Raw genomic sequence first — 26,990 nt, forward strand, 5'->3', positions numbered from 1 at the left:
AATCGCTGTCCTGATATCCAGAAGCTCTTTTTGGTTATAAGAGACGATGGCAGAAACATTATGTACAAAATAAATTACAAATAACGCGGAAAAACACACATAATAGTACAATTGGTTAGAGGGCTGTAAAACGTGAAAGCAACAATGGAAATAGAAAACATATACTATACTTACAGTACATATTAATATAGGATTTCTATGGGTTTATGTGTCTGGTCTGTTATTCTGTAGTATTCCCCTTTGTATTACATACAATCAAATCTAAGAAGAAGGTACACTGCATATATTCACCTATTTGTTTCTGTATCAGGTAGGCAATGTTATGTTGCTAAGATTAGAATCCCAGCACCATGTTCACTACTACAACAGGGAGAAGGAATCTCACAGCTTGAGTGTTTTGTTCTTTGATACTGTAGCTGTATGGAAGTGCAGATGTAATATTCACCACACTTTGAGTTAGAATCGGCACACTGTGTGTGTGTGTGTGTGTGTTTGGCAGTCCCGTTTTCTTCCATGGTGGTGACTGTTCTAGTTCAGTGTGATGGTGTATTCTCTGTGGATCCATTATCCAGGCCACACTGGGAAGAGAAAGGGAAGAGTGAGGGAAGAGTGAGGGAAGAGTGAGGGAAGAGTGAGGGAAGAGTGAATGAATAGAGAGGGAAGAGTGAAGGAAGAGACTGTAACTGTACTGTGTGTGTGACTTCACCATTCCATCAGGTAAAATATATTTCTTGAGAGGCACAGTAGAGGATGATGGGTAATGTAGGTCAGGGTCCTGGGGGTCTGGCAAATGTTCAGCGGGTTGTCATGGTAATGCTGTCATAACCAAACAGTGGCGATCTGTCATTCGTGAGCCAATCAGAGAGACATGCTTGATATGTTCATTAAATGAAAGGTCTGTACTAACACATCTCATCAGAGAGAGAGAGGGGAGGAGGAGAGAGGCAATGAGAAGAGAGAAGGGGGATACTGTGAAACAGCTCTCGTCTCTTCTCCTCTTTGTAGTGAGCAGAGGGCTGATGTCAAACTTATGTCGTCCTATTGGGAGCTGCTGTCTGTGTGGGATAAATACTCCAACCCAAAAACTGCCAGTCAGTCAGTCCCATGTGTGACTGCCCCAATTGCCCATTGGATGTGGGACGGTTGCTATGGTAACCATTGCCATACCGTTGTTCTTGAGACATTCCTTCACTCGGGCGGACAGAGTTGTGAATATTATATATGAGGACAAAGTACTTTTAAAATGAAGATACAAAGATGGCATACTTTTTGTGATCATGTCAGAAGTGGAGGGAGGGTTAATTCCAGGAAACTAACCCAGCCAGCTCTTCATGGACCAGGGCACATTTTAGGGCTTTTACCCTCTCTGTGGCTTTCAGCTTTCAGCTTCATTCTCCTACTGAGAGAGAGATGGAAAGTGAGATGAGCATGACTCATTCGTTTGATTCCCACGGGGGGCCAGTATGAAAAAATGTATGCACTCACTAACCTTAAGTCGCTTTGGATAAGAGCGTCTGCTAAATGACTAAAAATGTAAATGTCAATGTAAATTCAAATTAGCATCTCAGGTGGAAACCCTAAAACGCGGCCCACCCAGAGGCATGCTGAGCTAGGGCTGTTACAGTGACCGTATTACCGCTACGCCGGCAGTCACAAGTTATGACCTCAGTCAAATTCCACATGACCGTTTAGTCACGGTAGCTAGGCTTTTCCAAGCTCTGATGCTGCTGATGGTCATTAGTAGCCTACCAAACTGCCTGGTACTCCGCACTCTATTTTCCGTCTAATCACTCTGACATCAATGCAAATGTAATTAAAAGTCAAATCAAACACTTCATGACAGCCCATGAACTCATGTTGCGCAACATTTCTATAGGCTATGCAATTGCGTGAAAATGTTTTGATGGCCTCTATTAAAAAGAGCAGGATCCCATCAGCTTTCTATAGGCTTACTATATTTATTTCTCAACTTTCCTAATATTAAACACATTGCTTCTCTTTACAACAGGAGTATAACCTACCTGGCTGGCATGAAAATGAACCACGGGAAAAGCGTCCTCCATTTGCTATTTAAGTGCATAGATGACATGTATTTTTCCCCCTGCCCCTGTTCTGAGACAGGTGCATGATAATGGTCCATTCTAAATCAAAACTAATTTCACACATATATTATTTAGTATATGTAAAGACAAGATTAAAACAAGAGTAGTCTGATGGGTGACATTAGCCTATCACTTGTGAATTATGTATTAGGATATCACTTGTGAATGATGCCCAGCGTGTGCAGTAAGGCAAGAAACAGCACATGCCTTTTTCCCCCAACTTTTTCTAATCATAGTCGCACACCCTCATGTAGCCTAGCCCATAGGCCTATATGTTTTGATAAGGTTTGTATCACAACTAAAGTAACCAAATAACTAGCCTAATAGTATATCAACATTTTAAGCTAAATGTTCTAATCTGTTGCATCAGCCTCATTGCTTTTCAAATATTTTCTGATGCAAGTAGTTGTATTAATTTGAGGTCTATAACATCCCACAACTGTCCCAGAGTATGTTTGGAATATTTATTTATCGCACAGAAGGACAAGTTGATCAATAGAATAGTTCAACTTTTGTACTATGGGGGATAGTAGATTGACATAGGCTAGTGCTTTTGCTGTTCGTTAGGCCTACTCATCTTGTTGGCTGACAAAAAGTAAATGTGGACAGTTCTTCTAACATCTTCAATATGCACCTCGGAATTCGATAAGAAGGACGCTCGCCGTTGCGTTCCCGATGTGTCTGTCTTCACTTGTAGCCTACTTCGGAGCTGAGATACCTGTGAGAAGGACCCGATCACATTACTGGCATTGGCTAATAAGAATTGCGATATCTGAGAGAGCCATGTGAGTGAGAGGTGCTTCGGAGCACGGCAATTGCCAGCTGGTAGAAGGGAATTATAATTATTATATTCAGCCCAAGGGCACAACGGCCACTTTGGCCGCAAAAGGCATGGATTTTTTTAGGGGACATTACGGCTGCACAAGGGGGATGTGGCCATGAAATTCGAAGCCTGGTGAGATTATTATCAAGTGCTTGTCAAATTGTGAGTGAGAGACTGATGAAGTGTGTGCAGCCTGCACAAGAAACAAAGCAGAGCTCATGCCTTTCAAATGACTTTTTTCAAATCATCATTAGTCGCATCATGCGCCGGTACCCCCCTGTATATATAGCCTCCCTACTGTTATTTTATTTTTCTCAACACTTTTTTGTTGTTTTATTCTACTTTTTTATGAAAAATAAATGCAGTGTTGGTTAAGGGCTGTAATTAAGCATTTCACTGTAATGTCTGCACCTGTTGTATTCGGCGCATGTGGCCAATAAAATTTGATTTGATTTGATAGACTGTATTAAAAATTAAAACATATAGCCCAACATTTGTATCACAACTAAAGTTGCATTTAATTCTAAATTAAGCATGTAGGAGGACCTGTTTCTTTGTTAACCGCTCAACACAGAATAGTCGCATGTGCACACTCCCTCGGAAATATCCTTTCTATTTTATTCAGCTATGTTCAATTGTATTCTTCATACTATAAAATAATGTAAAATAATGTCTATGGAATTCTAAGCAAATCTTGTGTGCTAAATGAACTAGTGTAGCCCACAGCGTAGCCAGATCAGGGCCTAACATAAGGACAACTCTGCTATTCTGTTCTTCTGAAATAGACTACATTTTCTTCATATCATGTTTCTTTAGACTTGTCTAAAATAAATAATGGATTTGTTGTGATGGTGTAGGCTATATTAAATTGATTTATTAGACTTTTTTAAATGTAGATGTTCCAATGGTCTGCATCAGTGGCTTGTAGGCTATGTGTGGAAGCCAGGAGATGCTAAACGTGTTTATGGTAATTAACGGTCAATTACCGTGAGACCGGCAGTTATTTGCTTGACAATCACCGGCTGACAAAATGTCATGACTGACACAGCCCTAATGCTGACGCACGCGCACACACACATGAGGAAACCAGGGGCCATATTACACACACAGCAAGGGCCAGAGCAAAGGGCCAGTCTCAGTGATGTAACCAGCCAACACAGACTGGCTAAAATATTTGTCTCCTGCTATGAGGAATGAAGCCTGGTTTAAACTGCCATCATGTCCATGCAGACCATACTATAGCCTCTGCAGCTTTTAGACTCTATCAGACATGGACACACACACACAGGAATGCATGCACACACACACGCATACACACACTGACAAAGTGAGTGAGTCAATGAGCAACACAGGGAACAGGAAGGCATGGACACAGACAGATCAGTGTTCCCTCCTGTCCTACAGCAGTCCAAAGCCTCTGCTGATCCCTAGGCTTTAACGGGCCAGCATTTCCTGACATTTCATCACCTTTTTACAGCTCAGTAAGTGTCAGGGATAGTTCAATGGGACAGGAACCAGCAGGTCAGGAGGAGTGAAGGGTAGTTATCTCTCCCTGCAGAACCATTAGCCTTTCCAATCCATGGCAGAGGAGTCACTTACTGTATCTCATCTCTCGTTCCCTCACTCCATCCATCCATCCCTCCTTCCCTTTATCCAATCCTGATCTTATAGGATGAATGGATGTGTTTCGGAATCACTCCAGCAAATTCACTAAAGAACAGCTCAATTATATTAGAGGTAACTGTATTCCCCAAATCCCCTGCTTTAAATTAGTCATAATCTTCCCAGCCCTATTTATTTGATGAATATTCTCCAACCCCCAGAGTGAAGTATAAATGCTTTTTAAAGGCGGGGTGGGGGTTATTTTGTTTGTAAATGAGTCATTGATTCCGGTGGGGTTTGAAGGGGTTCATGGGTTGTGCGCTAGGGAGGGTCTTAGGGGTAGTTTGTCTGTTTTAATGTCAATTAATAGTTGAATTGACTGATTCTCTAGGGGTTGGGACTAGGGGGTTGGAAGGCGGCCCCATTCCAAGGGAGGTGCGCAGGAGGTGTTTTTGATCACTGATGAATCCTTTATTATAAACCCCCTCCTGAGTATCATGATATGGAAGGTGTTACTGATTATAACGGATGGGGCTTTTAAACAGCACTGTCAGTGTGCATTTCATGGCCGCCTCGCTCTCTTACATTCATCTTTCTCTCTCTGGTAATTAGCCTGAGAAGACGAGACCAGCTCCGCTCTAACGGCTGCTACAGCAAACCCTCGTTTACAGGCCTCATCTCCTAGCCAATCAGAGCATGACGCTCATGTCTCTCTTCCCAAATGGCACCCTATTGAATGGTCTCTGGTGAAAAGTAGTGCACTATTAGGGAATAGGGTGCCATTTGAGACGCAATCCTGTCTGTTACGCTTGTATCCTGTATCTATCCCCGACGGTGTTCCCTGCCTTAACTAACGAGGGCCTTAATGAGCCAATCAGCGTCTCGTTGTGTTTAACAAAGAAACATGGTGTCAGTTTGACTTATTCACACCTCGCTCCCTCCTGTTTGTTTTCTCTTCACAGAAATCTGCTGGACATGGATACCTTCTCCAAGTCAGATCCAAGTAAGATCACTATTTGTTCCACAATTTCACTGTAATATCTGTTCCATATAAATTTTTCTGTATAATTAGTATGTGTGTGATTGTGCCTGGGGGCTTCCTGAAGCTCTGCTCTCCTGATTAGCCAAAACATCTCCGACAAGCTTTCTATCCTGTTCAGCAGGATTGGGGTCAATTCTATTTCAATTCCAGTCAATTCAGAAAGTTTACCAAATTCCAATAACAATTCAAATTCTTCCTCCTTGAAAAGCTATGAAGAGAATTTGAATTTTAGTGTACTTCCTGAATTGACTGGAATTGAAATCGAATTGACCACAACCCTGCTGTTCAATCATTTAACCCATCCTCACACTCCCTATTCAACCTCCTCTCTCTGTCTGGGCCCGGTTTCCCAAAAGCATCGTTAGAACCTTCGTATGAGCATTGGTAGCCCTTCACACTAGTACCCATATACGGGTTGAAAATGGCAGATTTGGGCATTGATAAGCCCCTAAATTGGAACGATGTGGCTGTACAGTAAAATGCAAAAACTCAGGCTTTGCGCTGTATGAGTTTTGACTGATAGCCGTTCTGAACTTGAGCACTGAACGCAACATAAACTTGCCCCCATCCCTCCTGTTAATTGGGCAACTTTCGCAAATTTTTTGTTGTCTGGGTGAGGGAAATGCTGTACATTAAGAGAACTTGATATATTTTGAAAGACGTTGAGGATTATAATAAATACCACTTGGATGTCATACAAGCAAGCCAAACACCTGTGAGTCCAGATGTGCACTTCACATTTCCATATCATAAAACTTGTGTCATATACAGTGTCAACATTTATGATCACTATGTTTGATATACAGTTACAAGATAACATGGCGTCATACCCTGGGTAGTTCTGAACAGAATAAGCCTATGTTTGTCTGTTGTGAAGAAAATTAGCTGCGTAACAAGCAACTGAATACACGCATGACTCCTTTCTATGCGTACCAAAATCATGATATTTTTTCTCTGAATTGCCCTGTCAAAGCCTAAGAGCCAATTTATGCTTGATCCAAAAATGTATCCGCAATTGCAGAGCCTCTGGAGGCACGCAGAGGCCAAATTGAGCTCCGTACCGCATCGCCGTCCACCTCTCAAATTTTGTAACAATGGCGAGGGCTCTGTATATCTCCGCATTGACATGATTGGTTGATGTTAGGTGAGGGCGGGAGGTCCTGTACAAACACAAACTCACTTCCTTGACAACTTCCTTCACAACAGCTCTGTGCTGCTCCGCAAAGCGCAAGAAGTATGAATGCCCTGATGTCTGCCAAGGCCATATTACTGGAAATGCTGCACGGCCAATGCAGATGTCGGAGTGACCATGTAGTGCCTTTAACACTGTAAGATCGTATTTTATAACTTAGCTAGTCATTTTGGCAATAGAACAAGCTTTCAAATGATGCCCACCTGACCCAGATTGCGATTTATAATGGGCAGTTTTTGGATTGTGTAAACAACAACAGTAATTGTGTGATGGCTGGGATGCAGGGTTGTGTTCCAAACAAAACACATTTTTCAGGAATATTCTTATAATCTTACTGAATGTATCCAGTGTATTTTCAGATTTCATTACCAACAAATGTGGTGAAAAGTACAATACATGTAAAATGCATATAAAATCAACAGTGTAATATTTGGATTCAGTCTTGTGTCAGGTGAACTGTTGGGTTCTCAACTTTGGTCTAATAATTTTCCCATAATCTCCAAATTGTTCCCTTTCAATTATTACCATGCTTATGCATATGCATGTCATATTTCTTCTTTAAGAAACCTTTAAATGTAGCCCTATCCATGTAGGCCAATTCCCACTCATGTAAAAAGTTAAATCTCAAAGCTGTTTCCAAAAACTTTAAAATGCTTGTTATTTACTGACTGCTTCAGACCACTCGTAGAACAGCTAAGTGCACTGTTGTATGCTATTTTGCCCTTCCGCGTCACTTTATACACAGACGATCTCTGCTAAACATAGAATCAAGATGTTTATCTGTCTCTCTCTGACCGCTGATAACTTCAGAACGAAATCGAATACAAAGTTGCCAATGTCTTTCCAATTGTTACACAAGCTAAGGATAAAAAGTCTGCTTCAAATGAAACTGAGGTTGACTGCATTAAACGATTAATATAGTAGGCCTATAGGCTACAAACATAGGCCTACATACACTGAGTGCACAAAACATTAAGAACACCTTCCTAATATTGAGTTGCACCCCCTTTTGCCCTGAAAACAGCCTCAATTTGTTGGGGCATAGACTCTACAATGTTCCACAGAAATACTGGCCCATGTTCACTCCAATGCTTCCCACGGTTGTGTCAAGTTGGCTGAATGTCCTTTGGGTGGTGGACCATTCTTGATACACATGGTAAACTGTTGAGCGTGAAAAATCCAGCAGCATTGCAGTTCTTGACACACTCAAACCGGTGCGCCTGGCATCTACTACCATACCCCGTTCAAAGGCACTTCAATATTTTGTCTTGCCCATTCACCCTCTGAATGGCACACACACAATGCATGTCTCAATTGTTTCAAAGCTTAAAAATCCTTCTTTAACCTGTCTGCTCCCCTTCATCTACACTGATTGAAGTGGATTTATCAAGTGACATCAATAACGGATCATAGCTTTAACCTGGATTCACCTGGTCAGTCTATGTCATGGAAAGAGCAGATGTTCCTATTTTGCTAATTTTACGGCTATAGTGTCTGTAATTCTTGCCTCAATATATTTCATGATGTGTAACAACGTGCACATTATAAGCCACGTCCATATTTGCAGCCATAGGTGATAATATCTCTCTAGGAGCTGATACGTCGTCAGTATTGTGAAATAATGATAATGTTAAGGTAAAATTTGAATGGGGAAAGCTGATCAGAGAGCAACGCTGCCTTTATATTCGACCCTATCACTATCGACCCTATCACATGCTCCAACGACGCACTTAGTGAACGTACTCTCTGCATAGTATTTTCTCTTTGGTGTGTTCGGCATTGTAGGAACGATGCATCGTTAAAACACTCCTAAGCCTAAATTCCTTCGGTATCGGGAAACCGGGCCCTGGTCTGTAGTCTTTCCCCTCTCCTGTTGGTTTGGAACTAAATGTCTACCTACCTGTAATATCCCATGATCCTGAACTGCTCCCTGCTAGAGAAGACTCTTAGGATGTGTCCGAGTATTTCGGATGGAGCCATTGCCTTTTCAATGGTAGTCATCTGTTGCCGGATGAATGACATTGACAACGAAGATGATTTTCTTACAAAAACACACACAAACAATCCGTCTTATGTTGGATGCAACTCGTATACGTTAGTATGCCATACAACATGGATTACACATAAAGGTGTGAGTCACTCCCTACTTATTTTACATGTTTATTTATTTTGACAGTAATTGTGTGAAGAGGACCTGAGGGCCAAATGACTAATCTGAATATATATATAATATATATATATATATATATATATATATATATATATATATATATATATATATATATATATATATATATATATATATATTCAGTAGGCGTGATTTGTTGTGCTTGGTTTTCCCTGCGGTTTAATTGAGAAGATCAGCACACAGACTGCATTAAAGCTAAGCTAAGGCACGACTCCAACACCATCATTAAGTTTGCCGACGACACAACAGTGGTAGGCCTGATCACCGACAACGATGAGACAGCCTATAGGGAGGAGGTCAGAGATCTGGCCGTGTGGTGCCAGGACAACAACCTCTCCCTCAACGTGACCAAGACAAAGGAGATGATTGTGGACTACAGAAAAAAAAAGAGGACTGAGCACGCCCCCATTCTCATCGACGGGGCTGTAGTGGAACAGGTTGAGAGCTTCAAGTTCCTTGGTGTCCACATCACCAACGAACTATCATGGTCCAAACACACCAAGACAGTCGTGAAGAGGGCACGACAAAGCCTATTCCCCCTCAGGAGACTAAAAAGATTTGGCATGGGTCCTCAGATCCTCAAAAAATTCTACAGCTGCACCATCGAGAGCATCCTGACTGGTTGCATCACCGCCTGGTATGGCAACTGCTTGGCCTCTGACCGCAAGGCACTACAGAGGGTAGTGCGTACGGCCCAGTACATCACTGGGGCAAAGCTCCCTGCCATCCAGGACCTCTATACCAGGCGGTGTCAGAGGAAGGCCCTCAAAATTGTCAAAGACTCCAGCCACCCTAGTCATAGACTGTTCTCTCTGCTACCGCACGGCAAGCGGTACCGGAGTGCCAAGTCTAGGTCCAAAAGACTTCTCAACAGCTTCTACCCCCAAGCCATAAGACTCCTGAACAGCTAATCATGGCTACCTGGACTATTTGCACTGCCCCCCCCACCCCATCCTTTTTACGCTGCTGCTACTCTGTTAAGTATTTATGCATAGTCACTTTAACTCTACCCACATGTACATATTACCTCAACTACCTCAACTAGCCGGTGCCCCCGCACATTGACTCTGCAACGGTACCCCCCTGTATATATAGCCTCCCTACTGTCACTTTATTTTACTGTATATATAGCCTCCCTACTGTCACTTTATTTTACTTCTGCTCTTTTTTTCTCAACACTTTTTTTGTTGTTGTTTTATTCTTACTTTTTTTGTTTAAAATAAATGCACTGTTGGTTAAGGGCTGTAAGTAAGCATTTCACTGTAATGTCTGCACCTGTTGTATTCGGCGCATGTGACCAATAAAATTTGATTTGATTTGAGTTTTTGAGACATGAGTGTTTCTGCTCTTGATAGTTTCATCGTTTGCATTAGTTTAACTTTGAAATATCTCAACTCCATCTCCACCATACCTAGGCCCCTCCTTCCATTACTCCATCCTTAGCTTCTCCTTTATTTGAGTTTGAGTTTATTTTTATTTTTACAGGGACAGTGGACATTAACCAACATTTCATTAAAAGTGCTGGTTTTGTTCAGAAGTCTGATTGTCCTTTAGCCATGTCTTTGTTTTTTGTGAAGGTGTGATAGGTGGTGCAGTTGTGTGTGTCTGATGGCAGTGTGTTCCAGACATGGGAAGCTCTCACAGAAAAAGCAGATTGACTAAAGGTCAACCCAGTGTTTCCTTAATGGTTTGGATTATCTGGAGGGTCACGTGAAACACGTGAAAATTAATAAGGCTTTGGGAAAACCATGCTCCTTGAATGTTATTAAAATCAGTGTGAGGTTATGGATGTCAAATCAAATCAAATGTTATTGGTCGAATACAACCGGCGTAGACTTTACAGTGAAACGCTTACTTACGAGCTGTTCGCAACAATACAGTTAAAAGAAAAATATTTGCTATATACTGTAAAAAAGGAAATGGTAACACAATAGAAACAATAACAAGGAGTACCAAGTCGATGTGCAGGGGTAAGAGCTAGTTGAGGTAATTGAGGTACAGTGAGGGAAAAAAGTATTTGATCCCCTGCTGATTTTGTACGTTTGCCCACTGACAAAGAAATTATCAGTCTATAATTGTAATGGTAGGTTTATTTGAACAGTGAGAGACAGAATAACAAAAAAAAAATCTAGAAAAACGCATGTCAAAAATGTTATAAATTGATTTGCATTTTAATGAGGGAAATAAGTATTTGACCCCCTCTCAATCAGAAAGATTTCTAGCTCCCAGGTGTCTTTTATACAGGTAACGAGCTGAGATTAGGAGTACGCTCTTAAAGGGAGTGCTCCTAATCTCAGCTTGTTACCTGTATAAAAGACACCTGTCCACAGAAGCAATCAATCAATCAGATTCCAAACTCTCCACCATGGCCAAGACCAAAGAACTCTCCAAGGATGTCAGGGACAAGATTGTAGACCTACACAAGGCTGGAATGGGCTACAAGACCATCGCCAAGCAGCTTGGTGAGAAGGTGACAACAGTTGGTGAGATTATTCGCAAATGGAAGAAACATAAAATAACTATCAATCTCCCTCGGCCTGGGGCTCCATGCAAGATCTCACCTCGTGGAGTTGCAATGATAATGAGAACGGTGAGGAATCAGCCCAGAACTACACGGGAGGATCTTGTCAATGATCTCAAGGCAGCTGGGACCATAGTCACCAAGAAAACAATTGGTAACACACTACGCCGTGAAGGACTGAAATCCTGCAGCGCCCGCAAGGTCCCCTTGCTCAAGAAAGCACATATACATGCCCGTCTGAAGTTTGCCAATGAACATCTGAATGATTCAGAGGAGAACTGGGTAAAAGTGTTGTGGTCAGATGAGACCAAAATTGAGCTCTTTGGCATCAACTCAACTCGCCGTGTTTGGAGGAGGAGGAATGCTCCCTATGACCCCAAGAACACCATCCCCACCGTCAAACATGGAGGTGGAAACATTATGCTTTGGGGGTGTTTTTCTGCTAAGGGAACAGGACAACTTCACTGCATCAAAGGGACGATGGACGGGGCCATGTACCGTCAAATCTTGGGTGAGAACCTCCTTCCCTCAGCCAGGGCATTGAAAATGGGTAATGGATGGGTATTCCAGCATGACAATGACCCAAAACACACGGTCAAGGCAACAAAGGAGTGGCTCAAGAAGAAGCACATTAAGGTCCTGGAGTGGCCTAGCCAGTCTCCAGACCTTAATCCCATAGAAAATCTGTGGAGGGAGCTGAAGGTTCGAGTTGCCAAACGTCAGGCTCGAAACCTTAATGACTTGGAGAAGATCTGCAAAGAGGAGTGGGACAAAATCCCTCCTGAGATGTGTGCAAACCTGGTGGCCAACTACAAGAAACGTCTGACCTCTGTGATTGCCAACAAGGGTTTTGCCACCAAGTACTAAGTCATGTTTTGCAGAGGGGTCAAATACTTATTTCCCTCATTAAAATGCAAATCAATGTAGAACATTTTTGACATGCGTTTTTCTGGATTTTTGTTGTTGTTATTCTGTCTCTCACTGTTCAAATAAACCTACCATTAAAATTATAGACTGATCATTTCTTTGTCAGTGGGCAAACGTACAAAATCAGCAAGGGATCAAATACTTTTTTCCCTCGCTGTAGGTAGGGGTCAAATTGACTAGGCAATCAGGATATAATAAACGGAGTAGCAGCAGCGTATGTGAAGTGTGTGCGGCCTCAATGTGCGTGTGTGTGTGTTTGAGTGTCAGTGTAGTATGTGTGAGTGAGTGGGGAGAGTCATGTGAGTGTATAGAGCCAGTGCAAGAGAGTTAGTGCAAAAAAAATGTACGTATGGATCAGTGGAGGCTGCTGAGGGGAGGAGGACTCATAATAATGGCTGTAATGGAGTCAATGGAGTGGTATCAACCACATCAAAGATGTGGTTTCCATGTGGTTGATACCACTCCATTCCAGCCATTATTATGAGCCATCCTACCCTCAGCAGCCTCCACTAGTATGTATGTATGTTTATGTTATTATGTAATCATTTACTGATGAATCACTGGGCTGTGTATTAATCAGTAATGTGGTTAATGGTTCTGTATTGTTGTGGCATTGTTGCCTTCTCTCTCTCTCTCCATCTTACTCTCTTTCTCTTTCTTTCTCTCTCTCTGGTTGGAATGCCTCACACATGCTCTTCATCTTTCTGTTTTTCTTTTCTTTCAGGCCTTTTGTCTGCTTTTCTGCCTGTCTTGACATTCTTGTATTCCAGTAGCCTTGCATGAATTTCTGTAAGTTTTTTTCTTCTGTTCTTTCTTTCTTTCTTTCTTCCTTTCTTTCTTTGGGTCTCATGAAGTGAGCACAACACACACACACACACACACACATACAAATTCCTGTACTTGATATCAGTGTGCGTCAAACTTGTCATCAACATTGTTGTGGTGCTGATCTCAATTCAGCATCCCTAAATTCTGTCTCTGAGTCTCGCCCCCTCTCCCCTCCTCCTCAACTCCAGCCCAAAATAGAAACAGGGCGTCTTCCTTCATCTCACGCCTCGCTAGTCAATCAGAGTGACTCCACTCATATGTCACGGGCTCAAGGCAGATTTATTCATATTCATGTATGGGATCTGTGGCAAATAATAGGGAGAAGGAGGCTATGTGACTATTGATAGGCTTATGATGATGAGCCAGGACCAGGGCCACATACATTCATGTAAGGAGGCACTTGTGCTGAGTGGCCATCTTAATCATGCTGAGTGCTGCTGCTCAAGTCTTCCAGAATTAAGCTGCTTCAGTGGGCAGCGAGAGGGGCCAGGCAAGGCCAGGGGACAGGGGAGGGATAGGGGGACAGAGGGACAACTCTATAGCCTTTTCTTCTCAGGTCTCAGATGAGACTTACTGTGGGGAGAATAGGGGTCGTATATCTCTCTTTGGGTGAGCCTTTGAAAATGAAGGTAGAGAAGGAGAGATCCAGAGAGATAGTGGGAGTGTGGCAGAGATACAAGAGCGAGGGGAGAGCGAGAGACGCGGAGAGAGTGAGTGTGAGAGAGATGTCAGAGATGTCGGGACAAAGGCTGCTCTTATGTTCACTACATTCCTCTCTTCCCTCTCTCTGTAAGAGGCATATGAACAGAGGCTAATTGGCTTCAGCTCTCCTCTGGGCTGCTGAGTAAGTGATTGTGTGTGTGTGTGTGTGTGCCACTACCTTAACAGGAGCTTATTATGCTGTGCCTTCTCAAAGCCTACTGAAATAAGTACACCATGAATGACCTAAGTTTTTTCCCACTACAGCATTATACTGTTGTCGATTTAAAACATTCCTCCTCTGTTTGTAACCCTGTAATGCATTTTCCTCACAAAAGGAAATGCATGGTCCCCTGTTTAACCTGCTTCTTCTGTGTATCTCCCTCTTCATCTAGTATGCGTTCTGTACACACAAGGCATCGGCAATAAGGAGTGGAGAGAGGTAAGTCCCCTTCAGTTAGCCTACACAGTACACCAGAGACTGAATTGAGAAGGCCTGATATTCAACATGATCTTTGGCACTCAAACATCAATATTTATACAAGTAAATGATTAAATGAATCCTCAACCCAATCATAACTCAGTTAGATTCCCCATCTCTTCATATTTTCCCTATGATGAATAATTTCTCATATATCAGACCCATATCACCACTATAGATAGCTCTGTTAGGTTCATGTGCATTTACAGTGAGGGAAAAAAGTATTTGATCCCCTGCTGATTTTGTAAGTTTGCCCACTGACAAAGACATGATCAGTCTATCATTTTAATGGTAGGTTTATTTGAACAGTGAGAGACAAAATAACAACAAAGAAATCCAGAAAAACGCATGTCAAAAATGTTATAAATTGATTTGCATTTTAATGAGGGAAATACGTATTTGACCCCTCTGCAAAACATGACTTAGTCCTTGGTGGCAAAACCCTTGTTGGCAATCACAGAGGTCAGATGTTTCTTGTAGTTGGCCACCAGGTTTGCATACATCTCAGGACGGATTTTGTCCCACTCCTCTTTGCAGATCTTCTCCAAGTCATTAAGGTTTCGAGGCTGACGTTTGGCAACTCGAACCTTCAGCTCCCTCCATATATTTTCTATGGGATTAAGGTCTGGAGACTGGCTAGGCCACTCCAGGACCTTAATGTGCTTCTTCTTGAGCCACTCCTTTGTTGCCTTGGCTGTGTGTTTTGGGTCATTGTCATGCTGGAATACCCATCCACGACCCATTTTCAATGCCCTGGCTGAGGGTAGGAGGTTCTCACCCAAGATTTGACGGTACATGGCCCCGTCCATCGTCCCTTTGATGCGGTGAAGTTGTCCTGTCCCCTTAGCTGAAAAACACCCCCAAAGCATAATGTTTCCACCTCCATGTTTGATGGTGGGGATGGTGTTCTTGGGGTCATAGGCAGCATTCCTCCTCCTCCAAACACGGCGAGTTGAGTTGATGCCAAAGAGCTCCATTTTGGTCTCATCTGACCACAACACTTTCACCCAGTTCTGAATCATTCAGATGTTCATTGGCAAACTTCAGACGGGCATGTATATGTGCTTTCTTGAGCAGGGGGACCTTGCGGGCGCTGCTGGATTTCAGTCCTTCACGGCGTAGTGTGTTACCAATTGTTTTCTTGGTGACTATGGTCCCAGCTGCCTTGAGATCATTGACAAGATCCTCCCGTGTAGTTCTGGGCTGATTCCTCTCCGTTCTCATGATCATTGCAACTCCACGAGGTGAGTTCTTGCATAGAGCCCCAGGCCGAGGGAGATTGACAGTTATTTTGTGTTTCTTCCATTTGCGAATAATCGCACCAACTGTTGTCACCTTCTCACCAAGCTGCTTGGTGATGGTCTTGTAGCCCATTCCAGCCTTGTGTACGTCTACAATCTTGTCCCTGACATCCTTGGAGAGCTCTTTGGTCTTGGCCATGGTGGAGAGTTTGGAATCTGATTGATTGATTGCTTCTGTGGACAGGTGTCTTTTATACAGGTAACAAGCTGAGATTAGGAGCACTCCCTTTAAGAGTGTGCTCCTAATCTCAGCTCGTTACCTGTATAAAAGACACCTGGGAGCCAGAAATCTTTCTGATTGAGAGGGGTCAAATACTTATTTCCCTCATTAAAATGCAAATCAATTTATAACATTTTTGACATGCATTTGTTTCTGGATTTTTTTGTTGTTATTCTGTCTCTCACTGTTCAAATAAACCTACCATTAAAATTATAGACTGATCATGTCTTTGTCAGTTGGCAAACGTACAAAATCAGCAGGGGATCAAATACTTTTTTCCCTCACTGTATTACTCTGCTTTTGTCATAAATGCCACCCTATTCCCTACATATGGGCCCTGGTCAAAAGTAGTGCACTATATAGGAAATAGGGTGTCATTTGGGAGGCAGCCTCGGTAATGTCACTCTCAAGTAATGAATTCTCAATATTTCATACATTTATTTATTTGAAATTGTGATGCACCATCAAATTCTTCGAGCAGTAAATTAATTTCTCTCTCCATTAGAAATCGTTTGTATGTCACGAATGTAGTCTGTCAAATACCCCCATTAAACTGAAGGAAATATCTTGCATGCTTTTGACCCTCAACCTTTTCATCCTCTCTCTCTCTCTCTCTCTCTCTCTCTCTCTCTCTCTCTCTCTCTCTCTCTCTCTCTCTCTCTCTCTCTCTCTCTCTCTCTCTCTCTCTCTCTCTCTCTCTCTCTCTCTCTCTCTCTCTCTCTCTCTCTCTCTCTCTCTCTCTCTCTCTCTCTCTCTCTCTCTCTCTCTCTCTCTCTCTCTCTCTCTCTCTCTCTCTCTCAAGTTTGGAAGGACAGAGGTGATTGAAAACACTCTCAACCCAGAGTTTGTTCGTAAATTCATCTTGGATTATTTCTTTGAGGAACGACAGAATCTGAGATTTGACCTGTAAGCAAAACTAAACATTTGTATGTGCCTCTGTCTTTTTCACTACCTTTGTGTAGTTGTGTGTATAGTGTATAAAGGAGTGTATCTACAGTATGCATTGTTAGTACGGATTGGTGTCCCTGCCTAGTGTCCTGTCAGTGTGTGTGTGTGTGTGTGTGTGCATGCAGACGTGTATGTGTGTGTGTAGGTATTTAAATCTCTCTGACATGCGAGGGGTCAGGAGGTCACGTGGGCCCTCTCTGGCCGATACGAGAGTGAAAATTAAGTGCTGTGTGTGTGTGTGTCAGCGTCCGTTGTCATGACAACTGAAAGACCAACTAGGACCTGTAAAAGCCACATTCTTTTACTGAGAGCGACACAACTAACTGAACACACAACTAACTGAATACACACGACTAATTGAATGATACACAAATCTCTATGTACACCAATAGCATTATTTACTCCATGTGAATTGGTCTGACTGGGACTGTAATAAACTATATATACAAAAGTATGTGGACACCCCTTCAAATTAGTGGATTCGGTTATTTCAGCCACACCCGTTGCTGACAGGTGTATAAAATCGAGCACACAGCCATGCAATCTCCATAGAAGTGGAAACGTCTAGGCGCAACAACGGCTCAGCCGTGAAGTGGTAGGCCACATAAGCTCACAGAATGGGACCGCTGAGTGCTGAAGCACGTAGCGTGTAAAAATTGTCTGTCCTCGGTTGCAACACACAGCACAAGTGTTCGTCGGGAGCTTCATGAAATGGCCGAGCAGCCGCACACAAGCTTAAGATAACCATGCGCAATGCCAAACGTTGGCTGGAGTGGTGTAAAGCTCGCCGCCATTGGACTCTGGGGCGGTGAAAATGCATTCTCTGGAGTGATGAATCACGCTTCACCATCTGGCAGTCCGACGGACTAATCTGAGTTTGGCCAGGAGAACGCTACCTGTCCCAATGCATAGTGCTAACTGTAAAGTTTGGTGGAGGGGGAATAATGGTCTGGGGCTGTTTTTCATGGTTCGGGCTGGGCCCTTTAGTTCAAGTATACAATGACATTCTAGACGATTCTGTGCTTCCAACTTTATTGCACCAGTTTGGGGAAGACCCTTTCCTGTTTCAGCATGACAATGCCCCCGTGCACAAAGTGAGGTCCATACAGAAATGGTTTGTCGAGATCGGTGTGGAAGAACTTGACTGGCCTGCATTGAGCCCTGACCTCAACCCCATCGAACACCTTTGGGATGAATTGGAATGCCGATTGCGAGCCAGGCCTAATTGCTCAACATCGGTTCCTGACCTCACTAATGCTCTTGTGGCTGAATGGAAGCAAGTCCCCGCAGCAATGTTCCAACATCTAGTGGAAAGCCTTCCCAACTTCATATTAATGCCCATGATTTTGGAATGAGATGTTCGACGAGCAGGTGTCCACATACTCTTGGTCATGTAGTGTACATCTACTGATTCATGCCGTGTGACTGTGTGTGTGTAATGATGACGTTGTTTTTACCCTGGTGATGAGAACCGACAAGCGTGACTCACAATTCTCTCACTCTAATGAGAGGGGGACAGGAGTTATTACTGAGCTCAGGACAACCGCACCACATACACACACAAACATACACAAACACACACACACACAGTCCGCATTTACATAACAGTGTAGCCATGTTCCAATCGTGTGCATGCGTTGACTGTGTTTATAATTTAGACACACATGATAATTTAGACACACACGTACTTCATCCATCACATGCACGCACACACACACACGTATACACACACACAGTCGGGGAGGTAGGACTACATGACAGGCTATACATAGACTAGGGAGCCCTAATGCAATTCAGCCAGGTGGAGGGAATGTAAATGGACTGTGTGTGTGTGTGTGTGTGTGTGTGTGTGTGTGTGTGTGTGTGTGTGTGTGTGTGTGTGTGTGTGTGTGTGTGTGAGAGAGAGAGAATATGTGTATGTGTTAAGAGGGTGCGTGTGTTCACGACCTGTGTGTGTGTGTGTGTCTCCCCGCAGGCTTAAGATGTGTGTGTGTGTGTGTGGGCGAACATCAGGCCATACTACATCCTCCACTGATGGCTGTGCTCTGCTCAGATAGCTAACACTCTTTTTTTCTATTTTTACCTCCCTTCTCTCTCTCTCTCTCCCTTCTTCTGCTTCTCCCTCCTTCTCTCTCTCCCTCTTTTTCCTCTCCCTCTCTTTCTCCCCCCACTGATCACTCTCTCTTCCTTGGTCTCTTTTCCCCTGTCTCCTTCTCTCTTTCCTTCCTTGTAGTTCTTTCTGGTTTGTGTCAGAGTAGACATGGAATAATATTCTGTCATTCATGTTATGGCTCGGTTGGTTTCTTGACTGTGTGGAAGCCTGTGTTTAAAGGTTAGTTAGGGCAGCTTTTCATTCTTGTTTATCCTGGTCTGAAATAGAATTTTCCCAGGCAAGCGAGTGGAGCTCTAGTCAAATGGGTTTCTGAGAGAGGTGGACAAGAGAGTGATGGAGCGCTGCTGGGTTGTGTTAATGTCAGAGCTGAGGCTTAACACACACACACACAAACACACACAAACACACACACCACAAGCATGTGCACGCATACAAGCTGCTGATGCTCGCCTTTGGAAGATCTACATTTAAAAAAGTATAATAAATCAATTGAATATACACCATCACAATAAATCCATTATTTATTTTAGGAAGGTCCATCTAAAGAAACATGATATGAATCAAATGTATTTCAGAAGAACAGAATATGAGTTGGCCTACTGTATGTTATCTGGCTATGCGGCATGCTGTAGGCTTGTTCATTTAGCAGGCAAGATATGCTTAAGTCCTGTACCATTATTTTATATTATATTATTTTATAGTAAAAATAATATAATTGAACATAGCTGAATAAAATAGAAAGGATATTTTTCCCATTCTGGAGTGAGAGTGTGCATATGAAGGGCTATTTTGAGCGTAAAAGTGATCATTTGAAGCAGGTCCTATACGCTAGATTTAGAGTTATTTGAAATTAAACAATATATGGGCTGCATGATGCAACTATGGGCTATTAATGATTTGAGGAGGAGAGGAAACACATGGTGGTGAGATTTTCTGTAGCTAAAGGTAATGGGTCTGCCTATTAATTATGAAAATATAAAAAATGCCCTATATTACTAGGCTATTCAAAATCAAATATATAAATTCACTATAATTGTAGGCTAACTCTGAATTTGTTTAATTTAGGCTAGAACAATTATATACCAAAGATATCTTAAATCAGTATTTATTTTGTTTTTCTGCTGTGTGTAGTATGCGGTCGGCTATGTATTGTTTAACGACATAATCATTATATGAATTCAGGGTTTTTTTCAGGCTTGGGCTCATAAACAGTATAGGCCTATGCAGATGCATAAGCGCTAATATGCATATGAGGGTTTTGAATTAATCCTCACCTTAGAAAGCACTGTCCATTTCGTTCTGTTAGGCTTTGAAACAACATCCACAATGATCATGTTTTCCACTCAGTTTAAACCTGTTGTTGAACTTCTTTCTTCAAATTGATCAATCACAGTGAGGTGAGTTTCAATTGCACATACTGTTTTAATGATAAGTGTTTGAAGTGATTTTTGATTGCATTTGCATTGATGTCAGAGTGGTTAGAGGGACAATAGAGCCCTGAGTACTAGGCCATTAGCGACCTGATGGTCATTAGGGAGTTGTACAACAAACACATGTCCAGAGTGCATAAGAGGAGATTACCGTGACTCAACGGTCACATAGAATTTTACTGCGGTCATGACTCATGACTGCCAGTGTGGCGGTAATACGGTCACCGCAACAGCCCTACGCACACCCGCACGCACACACGCATACTGTACATCATGGACAGACTTATACATAAATATGCGCACGCACAGACGTGGTAGTGTGTGTTTGTGTGTGTGTTAGGTGTCGTGGGGCAGTTGTTTTGGTGGCTGAATAAATACAAAACACATGCCTTTGTGCTATGTGTCTCAGGAAATTATGTGTTCATGAATGTAAGTGATCTGTTTCAATGGAATAGAACATTTAGAGCTGCAGTGCCTCCAGTGCTTTGTGAGTTACATAACAAACATCCCAGAGCTCATTCTGACAGTACACTCAGAATGACAAATACACCATCCCATCTCACTGACAGTGGCAGTATGCTACATAAACTGTCCTGCTTGCTAGACGGGGAGAGTGTGTGTGCGTGTGTGTCCGTGCAAGTCCATGTGCGACGTGTGTGTGTGTGTGTGTGTGTGTGTGTGTGTGTGTTAGGGGAGGCTGGCACAGGACTAGAGCCCAGAGACCCACGAGTATCACACAGAGAGAGATATTCCCTCTCAACTCCCATCAACAGAATCAGAGCTTACTGGTTGTTTGATGTGTGTAATTGAGTAAGGCCATCCTGTAGAGACAACATGGGCAGAGATCATAGTGGATGAAACACTGGCCTGATTGAATACGCAATTTCCCCTCAGGCACACATAATGTTTTCTGTCAACAGAATAATGTATATTTCTGGCCTATGTGATAGTGGGGAGGTGATGTTTTAATATGTGATTTAAATGGATTCTATGTTCTATGGCTGATGTTCTATAGCAGTGTTGCTCATCCTTTTTGTTAAAGCTCTAGTCTGGGATTTGGAAAGCTATTCAATGGTCAATGTTTCAATAGTCTCAGCTGTATATCAAAACAAGTGAGGGGACCCATTTCGTTGTTTTTCAAATAGCTGACTCAGTGTTTCACCTAGGATTTTCTTTCAGCAGCGGTGGCAAACTTATGGAGGGGATAGTGGGCGTGACCAATGGCAAAGTTTGGGGGCATCTAAAACCACAGAGACAAAATGTTGCTGTTTTATAGCTAATTTCCTTTAATTCTACACATTTTGCCATGGGGCTGAGAGAAAATATGCCGTTTAAAAGCTAATTTCCTGCAATTCTACACATTTTGCCATGGCTTATGTCTTGTTCTTATGCTATCTGAGTGACTAACAAAATCAATGGGGGCTGCATGCCATTACTTTTTGGGAATTTTAGATTCTCCCTGAGTCTAGTTTTTATTTTGATGATTGTTAGTTCTCAAAGATGATCTTCTTAAAAAATAGATTGCTCCATTATATTTTCTACATAATTTACATATGGTTTTAGTTGTTTAAGTTTACACTGAAAATGTTTTACCATCACCAAAATTATTTTCCTTTTTCTTTTTTGCGTCAGAAAAACCACAGGGGCTACAGTATTGGGTCTTTGTACCACTGCATTGCTATCAGCTACGTGAGGCTCAGTCTCCATAATATTGCTTTCAAATATTACCTAAAAAATAGACATCTATTTTTAGTAGCTGTGTAAAATGACCTGGACTGTGAAATTACTTTGAATTGGTTCCCTGAATCTGCAGCTGTTTGCAGCCCTGTTGGACATGAACCCGCTTCCCGAACTGGCTCACACAGACACAGATAGACACCCGCATTGGTACAAGGATACAAACACAAGCGCACACTCACTCACTCACTCACACACACACACACACACACACACACACACACACACACACACACACACACACACACACACACTTAAACACCCAGGGAGTCATCTGCTTTGACATTTCAGGGTACTAAAATTATTGAAAAGCACAAGAAGACTTAATAATACTCTGTGTGACATCATTGCTTTATACATTTACTGAGCGGTCTAACTGAGAGTGTCCATTTCTGTGAATCATCTGCTGCTCGCAGCTGTACTGCTGTCATCTCCTTGCCCCTCTAACAGTGTGTTTCTCTTCTCTTTTCCAGGTATGACGTCGACTCAAAGAGCCCCAACCTGTCAAAACATGTAAGTCTCTCTCTTGTTTCCCTGTGTGTGTGTGTGTGTGTGTGTGTGTGTGTGTGTGTGTGTGTGTGTGTGTGTGTGTGTGTGTTTGTGTGCGCACGCGCACGCGCGAGTGCATGTGCGCTTTGGGGGTTCATCCTATTGTCATTAGCACCCCCTTACTACAGTGGTTAATCTCTGTTCTATAATGACTGTGTTTAGTATTTCATAGTGGGGTTACCTCCCCTGGGTAGCCAGTGTGTTTTATCATAACTGTACGCGCACTCACTCACTCTCAGTTCCATGTGATGCGCTGTGTGTTCTCTACCTTCCCTGCCCCTCGCCTGTCTATTGTCATCACTGTGAATAAAAGCACACAGATCAGAGTAATTTAATGTAACAATGCCATCAGTCTGTCTTTGTTGACACACAATAAACCCTGAATCTTCTTTATAATGCAATTATTTTATTTACATTTAGATAGGCAGGCAGGCAGATGTCCCAATGGGATCTATTTTTATCTTATCTGGCTTATAAAATCTAGAATAAGCGATGCAGATTACCTGCTGCATTCTTACCACGAGGACCCCATCTATGCCTGTCACAAGCGCGGGGAATTGCTCATTCATGTGGTCCCTTTCTCTCTTCTGCACACCACTCTATTCCACTAATGTATCTCTGTCTGCTAGCTCCCCCCAAGGAGTTTGAGTTCTGTACTTTTGCCTTGGACACCTGTTCAGAGATTGACCCCATTGAATTAAAATAAATTGAATGGAAATAGTCCTAGAGCAAGGGCCGCGTGTGTGCAGGCTTTCCTGCCAGCCCAACTCTAACACACCTGATTCAGATACGTTGATTCTGTCTTACAATAATCCATCTAAAGAAAGTAACTAGGGTGGACTGAGTCTTAGGCTAGGTAGAGGAGTGATATTGCAACTATGGTGCATCTGTAAGAATACAGGAATGATGGTTGAAGACAAGGTTTCCAGTTTTGGTTATTTTAACAAAGGCACAGCACAAGGACACAGGAGCACATGGGGAATAGGATGGAGATAGCCGGTAGGTAAGGTTGTGTGGTTCTGGAGGATACAAAGGAGATACAACATTTTAGGATATACACAAAGCAAAGTGCCATAATAGGAGAATGTAAAAAGGTATAACAAACAGGGCTAACAGGAACAAAGGACATCACCAATAACTAAGGAACTCATGGTGTATATATATATATATATATATAGACATTGTCCCATTGACACGCACTACTCAGCCCGTACTCTACACAGACCGGTGTGGCATAAACAATCGGAGCTGCAGTAGGCCAATATGCAAATAGACCATTGCCATATATGGATCTGTGCCATTTACTTTTAACTGGACTGTGTTTACAGCATGAGCGGTCGTGAGTAGATGCACTTGTTTTGAGATCAAAGCTTCATGTAGCCACGTGTGCACCTTTTTAGTCAGCAATAGGGGAGTGATTGATTCTACAAGAGCACAAAACGTAGACATTTCTAGACATCTTTGAAAAGCGAGTCAGGTGAAGAGCTTTATGTTTTTTGTCTTAAAGGGGCAGTGTTGTATTTTGAGACAGGCTTGAATAAGCTAAGGAGCCAATAGGCAGAGGGTAGCATAATTTGTCTGATTCTCTGTAATAATGGTATGGGAATAATAATGCATTTTATTTTGTAAAGGGGTTTCTTGCATCAAACAACACAACATTTTCAGTCACCTACTTGTCTGAAGGACAAGTGGATAAACAGGTTGTCAAGCCCTGCATGTATTTTCTTCAAAGTCTCATGGAATGTAGGCCTACATTGAACACCACACATTTGCTGCTACTGAAAGAACAGCTATTTCCGTGTAAAAATGTTATGGGATGCATTTTCTCCATTGTTTTTGATGGTAGGCCACTCTGGTAGACCTACATTATGATCAAATAGCCACATCAGCCTACTTGGCCACTGCTAAAACTGTAACTTAAAGCGGGTACAGCCTCAGTGTTCATAGTAAATGCGTGTTGGAACTTAATGATGGTGTTGGAGTCGTGCTTGGCCACGCAGTCGTGGGTGAACAGGGAGTAAAGGAGGGGACTAAGCACACACCCCTGAGGGGCTCCCGTGTTGAGGATCAGCGTGGCAGATGTGTTGTTGCCTACCCTTACCACCTGGGGGCGAACTTTCAGGAAGTCCAGGATCCAGTTGCAGAGAGAGGTGTTTAGTCCCAGGGTCCTTAGCTTAGTGATGAGCTTTGAGGGCACTATGGTGTTGAACGCTGTGCTGTAGTCAATGATCAGCATTTTCACGTAGGTGTTCCTTTTGTCCAGGTGGGAGAGGGCAGTGTGGAGTGCAATAGAGATTGCGTCATCTGTGGATCTGTTGGGGCGATGTGCAAATTGGATTGGGTCTAGGGTTTCTGAGATGATGGTGTTGATGTGAGCCATGACCAGCCTTTCAAAGCACTTCATGGCTACAGAAGGGTCGGTAGTCATTTAGGCAGGTTACCTTCGCGTTCTTAGGCACAGGGACTATGGTGGTCTGCTTGAAACATGTAGGTATTACAGACTCGGTCAGGGACAGGTTGAAAATGTCAGTGAAGACACTTGCCAGTTGTTCAGCGCATGCTCTGAGTACACGTTCTGGTAATCCGTCTGGCCCTGCGTTCTTGTTAATGTTGACCTGTTTAAAGGTTTTACTCACATCGGCTACGGAGAGCGTGATCACACAGTCGCCCACAACAGCTGGTGCTCTCATGCATGCTTCAGTGTTGCTTGCATATAATTCATTTAGCCCGTCTGGTAGGCTTGTGTCACTGGGCAGTTTGCTGTTGGGTTTCCCTTTGTAGTCTGTAATAGTTTGCAAGCCATGCCACATCCGACGAGCATCAGAGCCGATGTAGTAGGATGCAATCCTGTATTGACGCTTTGCCTGTTTGATGGTTCGTCGGAGGGCATAGCGTGATTTCTTATAAGCGTCCGGGTAGGTGCCCACTCCTTGAAAGCGGCAGCTCTACCCTTTAGCTCAGTGCGGATGTTGCCTGTAATCCATGGCTTCTGGTTGGGGTATGTACTTATGGTCACTGTGGGGACAACTTCATCAATATTGAGGAAGTCGGTGACTGATGTGGTATACTCCTCAATGCCATCAGATGAATCCCGGGACATATTCCAGTCTGTGCTAGCAAAACATTCCTGTAGCTTAGCATCTGCGTCATCTGACCACACAGCCATGCACACAGCCATGCAATGTCCATAGACCGCCGAATGCTGAAGTGCATAAAAATCGTCTGTCCTCGGTTGCAATACTCACTACCGAGTTCCAAACTGCCTCTGGAAGCAACATCAGCACAATAACTGTTAGTCGGGAGCTTAATGAAATGGGTTTCCATGGCCGAGCAGCTGCACACAAGCCTAAGATCACCATGCGCAATGCCAATCTGTCAGTCCGACGGACAAATCAGGGTTTGGCGGATGCCAGGAGAACGCTACCTGCCCCAATGCATAGTGCCAACTGTAAAGTTTGGTGGAGGAGGAATAATGGTCTGGGGCCGTTTTTCATGGTTCGGGCTAGGCCCCTTAGTTCCAGTGAAGGGAAATCTTAACGCTACAGCATACAATGACATTCTAGACGATTCTGTGCTTCCAACTTTGTGGCAACAGTTTGGGGAAGGCCTTTTCCTGTTTCAGCATGACAATGCCTCCGTGCACAAAGCGAGGTCCATACAGAAATGGTTTGTCGAGATTGGTGTGGAAGAACTTGACTGGCCTGCACAGAGCCCTGACCTTAGCCTCATCAGACACCTTTGGGATGAATTGGAACCCCAACTGCGAGCCAGGCCTTATTGCCCAACATCAGTGCCTGACCTCACTAATGCTCTTGTGGCTGAATGAAAGCATGTCCCTGCAGCAATGTTCCAACATCTAGTAGAAAGCCTTCTCAGAAGAGTGGAGGCTGTTATAGCAGCAAAGGGGTGACCAACTCCATATTAATGCCAAGTGTACACATACTTTTTTATCATGTAGTGTAATTTTGTATATATTATATATATATAGATAGATAGATATAATTAGATATACAGGCTAGGAAGTTGACAAAGTTAGCATTATACAATCCCCAATAACACATGAAAAGGCACTTATTTAAACGCAGGTACGCACAAAAAAAGGACACATGGAAATGGGAACAAACTGCATTTATAGCTGAGGAAGGGAGAGGAATGGTGATTGTCAGAGTGAGTTTTACATTTTCAGGAGTTCAGGTGTGGTGAATTGGCAGTAGAGGAGGCATGTCCAGAGGTGAATTAGAGTGTTTGTGGAATGACATGACCCTTCAGAACACCATCCATACCAAT

At 42.9% G+C, this 26,990-nt stretch overlaps 1 protein-coding gene across 1 annotated transcript in view; it reads left to right on the forward strand.

Annotated features, from left to right (window-relative positions):
* The window catches only part of LOC311146882 (copine-8), a 118,288-nt gene that overhangs the window by 33,557 nt on the left and 57,741 nt on the right, over window positions 1-26,990 (forward strand). The window contains exons 2-5 of the mRNA XM_084183497.1: window positions 5,490-5,530; window positions 14,320-14,366; window positions 16,729-16,832; window positions 22,628-22,667. Coding sequence (XP_084039623.1) covers window positions 5,490-5,530; window positions 14,320-14,366; window positions 16,729-16,832; window positions 22,628-22,667 — 232 coding nt within the window. The remainder of the gene's footprint in view (window positions 1-5,489; window positions 5,531-14,319; window positions 14,367-16,728; window positions 16,833-22,627; window positions 22,668-26,990) is intronic.

Source organism: Coregonus lavaretus (assembly GCF_964263955.1).
Source record: "Coregonus lavaretus genome assembly, chromosome: 19".
NCBI classification, from domain to species: Eukaryota; Metazoa; Chordata; class Actinopteri; order Salmoniformes; family Salmonidae; genus Coregonus; species Coregonus lavaretus.